The sequence below is a fragment of the Diabrotica undecimpunctata genome, chromosome 6 (genome assembly GCF_040954645.1).
Source record: "Diabrotica undecimpunctata isolate CICGRU chromosome 6, icDiaUnde3, whole genome shotgun sequence".
NCBI classification, from domain to species: Eukaryota; Metazoa; Arthropoda; class Insecta; order Coleoptera; family Chrysomelidae; genus Diabrotica; species Diabrotica undecimpunctata.
Window position 1 is genome coordinate 83,457,093 of NC_092808.1, and position 7,964 is coordinate 83,465,056.

At 33.4% G+C, this 7,964-nt stretch overlaps 1 protein-coding gene across 1 annotated transcript; it reads right to left on the minus strand.

Annotated features, from left to right (window-relative positions):
• Positions 1 to 782: 782 nt before the first annotated feature.
• On the minus strand, positions 783 to 5,156 carry LOC140444508 (uncharacterized). The gene is made up of 2 exons (XM_072536266.1): positions 4,755 to 5,156; positions 783 to 851 (listed from the first exon to the last, which is right to left on the minus strand). The coding sequence occupies exons 1-2, from the start codon at positions 5,154 to 5,156 to the stop codon at positions 783 to 785; spliced, it is 471 nt and encodes a 156-aa protein (XP_072392367.1).
• Between the last annotated feature and the right edge of the window lie 2,808 nt (positions 5,157 to 7,964).

A 7,964-nucleotide genomic window follows, 5' to 3' on the forward strand; every position in this document is an offset into this window, starting at 1 on the left:
TTCTTTGGATTACATCAGTCACCTGGGTTTGCCTCCGTATTCATTCAATTCTTTTACGATCCCTCTTTGTTATCCCTAGCATACATCTTTCCATTGCTCTTTGAGTTACTTGAAGTTTCGACGTTATTTCTCTCTTTAATATCCAAGTTTCACATCCATATGTCAAGACGGGTAATATGCATTGATCAAATACTCTCTTCTTGAGGTATAGTGGCATTTCGATGGCTTAACTTGCACAGCGGCTAACTCCGTTTTTTAAAACTTTACAGGATCACAAAAAAACTTCTTAAAAAAATTAATACTTACAATATCAATATTCCAAAAATCTATTTGTTGCTTATTTATTTTGCACTTTGAAGTTACTAAAAAGCATAAAAAAAATATTTTGATTAAATAGCAATTATTTAAATTTTTGGAGTTACCCTGTTTGTAATTAAAAGAAAATAGTAAATAATGGGGAGTTGCCCACTTTTCTCTGCATCGTATTATGGAACCTCTTTAGAAAAATGAAATCAATCTATAAGTATATGTTTGTTTATTTTTGTTTTATAATCAAGTATTTTATTTTTATTATACCATAGAGTATTTTATTTATCAGTCTACATGTGGCACATTGTCGTAGTAGTCCCTGTAGTCCACCGGCAAGGTACTTTTTAGTTGTTGTAAGTCTTTGAATTTACGACTATAATACTTATTTTAAGCCGATTTTCATGAAGATTCGGTAAGCTTTCAATAGGTTTAACTGAGACCCTTTTATCACATCGCTGTGGCAGTAACTGCCATTAATATGTAAACCGTAACATAAAGTACAAGTTCCTTTGTTTATATTGTTGGGCACGAATATCTGCTACCTAAAAAACAAAACATTATTAATGTTTTCGTCTTCTGCGTCTGTAGAAGACCAAACAAATTTAACATTAAAAGTACCTTGGCATCTCCTATGGCTTTTCCTTTTCTTATTGACTTATAAAACTGTAAACTTGCGAAAGATTTAAAAAATTCATGGGTTAGGTAAGATACGTTGTAAGGTTTATGATGTTTGCGAGCTCCAATACAAACTTCTGCATATTCACCTGGTACATGAATTATTTTGTTTTTCAGTTTCCTCTCTATGGTGGCATGCATTTGAGTCCGCTTCCATCTGGGTATGGCTTACCTGTAGATACTTTTGCTGAATTGTGACATTGTTTAATGTTCCCACGTTTAGTAATGCATTTGCAAATATTACGTTTCTATTTTGCGCTGTACATCCATCGCTGTACAATATAATTTTAGTATCCTGTCCAGGTTCTCTGTGAATACTCGGCAAAAGTTTCTCCTTAATAAACTTAACCATTATGGTAGCGTAATTGTCAGAGGATAAACCACCTTCGGTCTCGTTCCAGAGATAACAAAATCCGTCTTTATTTTTTATATTAAATATACAGAAATTGTGCGTGCATATCTTAGTTTTGTAATATATAGAGATGACACATTAGATTAAGGTACCAATAACACAGCTTGCGTGTCCATTGTAAATACTAATTCTTCTGTATTTTTATCCTGTACTTTTTCAAGTCTAGCTTCATTCTTTCTATGTGCTCATTGTGTTCTATGTCAGGTATTTTTCCTAGTTTGTGAGAGAGGCACTTTTTTCTCATTCATCTTTGTTTGGAGGTTTGGTATTCCATGGCGTGCACCAGTCTAATGTGTAGAAATTGTACAAGACTTTTTTTGGTGTCCATTCTGGGAACAAATAAAGCTTGGCCGAACTTTTGCAGCAATAATGGGATTCCAATTTTGGAATATTGTTCAAAAACTCTTTAAGTGATTTCACTTCTACTTCGTAGGGATTTTTTGTTTGTTGATTTGTTTTGTAAGAAATATTCTCTTTGCCTTTTTTCCAGTTCCAGATAGTCATTTTGGTAAGACACAAAGTGTTTTGAAACATCGTTTTACAAACTCTCACGCGGCATTCGTTAGTCAAGTTTAAGTTAAATACCATTCTGCTTTTTCTTCTTGTTAATAATGGGTCTTTTCTATCTCTTAGCCGTTTTGTGGGTATCTCTTGTACAAGACCATTCACGAAAACCCTTTTTCCCCCCAAGTCATCCAAAACATTTCAAATATAGTTTTCCTTTCTTCTTCTGAAACTTCGCTATTTTAAAGCACTTTTATCAGTTGTCCTACATTTGCATCGAGGTTTAAGAACTCGTTTATTTTTTTGTGTTCTTTCCCATTTCCCTTCAATATTTTGACGCCCAGTATACTGTTGCCCATTTTCCCTGTGAAGCTTGTTCATTTGATCTTTGCATGTAGTTTTATTCACCTGACACCTTTTTCTTCTCTTAATTCTCCATGGTTCTTCTTAACTATTAGAATCAGTGTGCTCAGAATAAGGTACAAGTTGTGCATACATGCAGTCGCTATCATCACTGAAATATTTGTCAATCAAGCTAGTATTGTAGTAACAGATAATCAGATAGTAAATCAGTAACAGATTTCAAGAAAACAGACGAATCATTATCGAGACGCGCAACAGTCATAATCTCTTGGAGTTAGCCACGTTTCGATTTTGTTATGCTAGTGTTAGGAGTTAACCGTTTTACGTGTTCGCCGTTTTCTCCGTAGTTTTAAAAGTTAGGGAGATATTTGATTGAACATAATGTGAGCGACAACTAGAAGCAGTCGACAACGCCAAAACCTGTATTTCCGTAAAAAATGGAGTTAGCCGATTTGCAAGTTAAGCCATCGATTTTGGACTTGAAGACTATGGAATTTCGTCCGAATGCTGACCACGCTTGTTTTATTCGTCTGTTGATTTCTGGAAGTAGTGATCCCGATTTATGTATGAGCTGTCCCAGGTATATGTATTCATCTACTACTTCTAGCGAGGTTTCATTAATTTTTATTTCCACGTTGGCGATCAGATCATTGCACATTATTTTATTCTTTGCTAGGTTCATTTTTAGGTCTACCTCATTGCTGGCTGTATTAAGTTCATTAATTTGTAGTTGTAATTCTTCAGGACTTCTAGCAATTAGAATGATGTCATCAGCGAATCTAAGATGGTTTAGGTATTCTCCATCTATACATAGACCTTGGTTGTTCCAGTCTAATTTCCGGAAGATATTTTCTAAGGTTGCAGTGAAGAGCTTAGGGGATATGGTGTCTCCTTGTCGGACTCCTTTCTGAGTGGGAAATTCTGGGGTATTTTCATATATGCTTACTCTAGCTGTGGCCTCTTTGTATATATTTGCTAGCGTTTCGACATATGGTTTATCTACTTCTTGGTCGACAAGAGCTTCTATGACTGCTCTTGGGTATACGGAGTCAAATGCCTTCTCGAAGTCTATGAATGCTAGCGCCAGTGGTAGATCATATTCTTTTGTTCTGCTCATTACTTCTCTTAATGTTTGAATATGATCCATTTTGCTGAAGCCACTTCTAAAGCCTGCTTGCTCTCGAGGTTGTGCAGCGTCAAGTGTGTTCTGTATTCTGTTGTTAATGATTTTGGTGAATACCTTGTATATCACAGGCAGCAAGCTGATTGGTCTATAATTTCTAATGTCTTCCTTGCTACCTTTCTTGTGAATGAGGATTATGTTGGCTGAATTCCACTTTTTTGGAATATGTCTCGATTTTAGGCAGTCTGTGTATATTTTTGCTAGGATTTTCCAAGTTGTTTTCCCAGCAATCTTTAGAAGTTCGGCTGTAACACCGTCATTACCGGCTGCCTTGCCGTTCTTCATGCTCTTAAGAGCTGCTTCTACCTCATCCACGAGAACATCTGGTACATCTTCTTGAACCGCAATTTCTTCTTCGCCTATTTCTTGTGCTTCCGGAGCTTTATATAGACCCTCGTAGAATTCGGTTACATGTTCTATTATTTCATCCCTATTTGTGATCCTTCCGTTGTTGTTTCCCAATGCTATTATTTGCTTTCTACCGATTGCCAACTTACTCTTGGTTTTCCTATAGCTTTTACGGTTCTCGATTGTATTTTGTACAAGTCGTTCATTGTAGGTTTTTATATCTTCTGCGATCTTTTTCCGTATTACTTTGCACAGTTCGGTATATTCAATTCTATTAATATTGGAGTTAATTTTCATTTCTCTTCGTTGTTTCAGGAGAGCTGTTGTTTCATCTGAAAGTTTTCTATTGCTGTTGTGTGCTTGTGATCCTCCAACTTCTTTGGCGCAATTTAAGATTGTTTCCATTAAGTGTGTGCTATTCGTTGGGTCTTGTAATTTTTCTTGAATTAAATTTTGATAGCGTTCCGAGTTGTTGCTTAGGTTAGTGATATTTACCCCTGCAGTTGGTTTCTGGAGTAATTTCATTCTTTCTAGTTTAGTGTTTAGAACGACCCGAGATCTAATTAGTCTGTGATCGCTACCTGTTCGGAATTTGTTGAGCACACTTACATCCTTTATAATTTTCAGCTTATTAGTTAGGATGAAATCTATTTCGTTCTTGGTAGTTGCATTGGGAGCTAACCATGTCCATTTCCTGTTGAGGTTCTTCTTAAAATAGGTATTGGCGATTGAGAGGTTCTGGTAATGTGCGTATTGAACCAGTCTCTCTCCCCTTTCATTTCTTTCTCCAATGCCAAAGTTGCCTACACATTGTTCTTGATTTGATTGTTTACCCACTTTGGCATTAAAGTCCCCGACTAGATACTTAAATTGGCTTTTGTTCTTGTTAAGCACCTCAGTTATTTCATTGTAGAATTCCTCTATTTCCTCATCGGAGTGGGATATGGTTGGTGCATATACTTGCACAATTTGTATGGTGTATCTTCTGGATAGTCTTAGACTTAGACTAGCTACTCTGTCTGAGGTGCTTGCTATGTCGACTATCCTATCCTTCCATTTCTTATTAATTAGGAACCCCACTCCACTTGTTCGTCCATTTTCTATTCCTTTGTGATAGAGGATGTTGCCCGATTCAAGTTCTATTAACTCTTCGTCCTTTCGTCTTACTTCGCTTATTCTGATGACGTCCCATTTAATATTGACTGCTTCATTTTCTAACTCTATGAGTCTTGCCTGGTTCGCTAACGACCTGCAGTTATAGGTCGCTACGTATAGTGTTGTTGTTCTGGCTGGGTAGTGGTTTAGACTCTGCAGATTCTTAGCACCCTCTGGCCTCCTGACTGGTTCCCGAGAACTACCCATCTTGGGGTCAGTTGGGCCTACGGAGAATGAGGGCCGCGGCTTTCTTTTTCCTTTATTCATAAGGGGTCGCGAGGCATACCCTACCACGCTGCCTCAGGTCGGGTTGGTAAGGGGCAAGTGTTGTACAATGGCTTTTGCCAGTTACCATTGAGTTGGTTTGGGAAATTGGTAGGATAGTAGGTATTGGGTAGGAATGGGGTTAGGACATGATTTCTCGCCATAGGGGTTGAGAGACAATCAAGGCTCGCGTAGGCCAGGGTCGCATCCCTGAAGTAAGTCTATCCTCCACTGGGATTGTGGAGGAGTACCTACCTGCTACCCATATATATGTATATATTAATAAAAATGGTAGCATATAATGTTAGATTTGCGATAAAGCAGAACAAGAATATACCCGAAGACAACGCTTATTTTAGTGACCTGATTATTGACGATTAGTATTGAAATAAAATACATAATATCATGAAAATTAATAACTTGACGGTTAATAAATATTTTATTACTATTAAGGGTAGATAATCCATATTTGAAATTTATGAAAATATTATACTATTCCAACAATAATGTTTATGTGTAAACAACAATAATGTTTGTCCGTAATCCAGAGAGTGATTATGCAAATGGTCAAAGGACGTGTAGGTAATATATTTCTCGTTTTATTTTGTCGTCTGTTTCGCAACTTAACCACTAAAGTACAAAACGCTTCTGTCTGTCTCCGCAATTTTATATACACAAAAATTCGATGAGTCTACATATTCTGTTCTAAATTCAATATACTGAATCCATTAGGATTGAAAATTTTCCGAGAAGAAAATGTGAAAGATACGAAAAGCTCGCGCGAACACATGAAAAGTCAATTCCATTCTGTTGAGCGGTTTGTTAAGAAAACTTTTTGGGTAAAAAATGCCGAGTACAAAATATCGTATCTTTCTTTATTATAACAATATTATACAAAGGAGTTTATATATATATATATATATATATATATATATATATATATATATATATAAAATATATATATATATATCTATATTATCCTTTAAAAGAAAATTATTTTACGATCAACTGATTTTTGAAAAATAAAAAAAAAATTAATCAGGAACGTTGTACCGATATTACTGATCCAAGCTGCTCCATACTACTGATGAGTGGAGCCAAATTTATTTATTAGTTTTTAAAGGATAAATTTTTGATAAAAATGTAAATTTATTTGTAGAGCTAAACACAAGTCTTTCGAATATTTAGAAAATTTATAAATTATGGTTGTTAGTGTTATTTACTTATCAGAAGTTTGTAAGCACGTAGTTACCTTAATTTAAAATCTAAACCAATATTAAATTTTTAATGTGAAAATTGCTTAAACAAAATAAAATTACTTCTGGTGTTAATTTTTAAGAATATTTGCTTGTAATTTAATACAAACTAAATATAAAAAAATAAATTAAAGAAAAAAAATAATTCAATAAATTGTCAAAATTAATAAAATAAATAAATTCTAGCCGTTTACAAGTAAAATTAATTACTATGTCGTTTAGTAGTTTTAATTTTTTCTATTAAGCCTTCTTGAATTTCGAAGGTTGTTTCGAGAACAAAGACCTTCATGTAGCCCGCAAATAAAAAGTTAGTAGGATTTAAGTCCGCTGATATTGCAGACCAAATTTGGAGTCGATCAATTAATTTTTCTTTGAAAAACGTCTGTCATAAAAAGCTACGGCCATGTACCTATAAATAAACAAATGCGTTATGGGCCTTAAACCATATACTTTTAATCCTTAATAAGTCGTTGTCTAGCAATTTAAATAAATTTTATATTATTTAACCATTATACCTTCTCATTTAATAAATAATTATGTTGTGATCTCCGTTTATGAATAAAATGTTTATGTTCTTTATCCCAAACGTATTTTTTAGTAAATTTGACTTGTATAGAAAATAACTTTAAAATTTTTTTTTGTTTATTTTCTACAATTTTTACTAAATGTATAAATGGCATTGTTAATTAGTAGGGTTGGCAGATGCGCTTACACAGGGTTGTATGTTAATATTGATAAATAAACAAATTATGAATTTTTAAAATTGGAAAAGCTATCTCGGCAAGAAATGACAAAAAAAAACTTTTTTAAATGTGTAAAACATTTCAAAATTTTTAATCCAGGCGACGTTATTAAAAAAAAGTTATAAACAAATTAGAACAATTTTCAAACATCATTTTGGTGAGTAGTTTGATTTAAGTTTCAATTTCTCAATACATTTGTCGAAAATATACATAAAAACAAAAAACTGAGACCGTATAATTAAGTGTATACTCTATCGGCAACAACTGGGTTTTTGTAATTAAAAAAATTATAACATTTAAGAAACAAATTAAATATCTCCTAAACTATCGAGTATTTTTTACCCAAAGTTAAATTGCTTGATATTGGGAACATGATGCAACTTTTGCAAAATAAAATCTTTATAGTGATTATATTTTTAATGCAAATAATACCTTTTTGCAAACTTATTTTTCAAGATTTATTTAGGATTTATTTAATTAAATTAAGTATTGAATTTAATACAGTAAGTTTAAATGAAAGCTTTTCCCTTTAACTTTGCAGAAAAAAATCGTAAAAACCTTCATAAAAATACAAATTACCACAGCAGTTAAAAAAGTAAATTGTGTGTAGAAATGACCCATTTTTCTTAATTTGAACAATTATCTCGTTACATAAATCATATACTGTACATCTTTTGTTTTTACCAAAACTTTGATATACAATTTATTTCAACCTGTACCAATTGACATTTTGATTAACTTGTATTGTAATT

Coding starts and splice junctions, on each gene's coding strand:
- LOC140444508 (XM_072536266.1), bottom strand. CDS start 5,156: ATGGGTAGTTCTCGGGAACCAGTCAGGAGGCCAGAGGGTGCTAAGAAT. Junction 852..4,754: donor ACACCATACAAATTGTGCAA/GTATATGCACCA, acceptor TTTGTTTTTTAG/GTAGCAGATATTCGTGCCCA.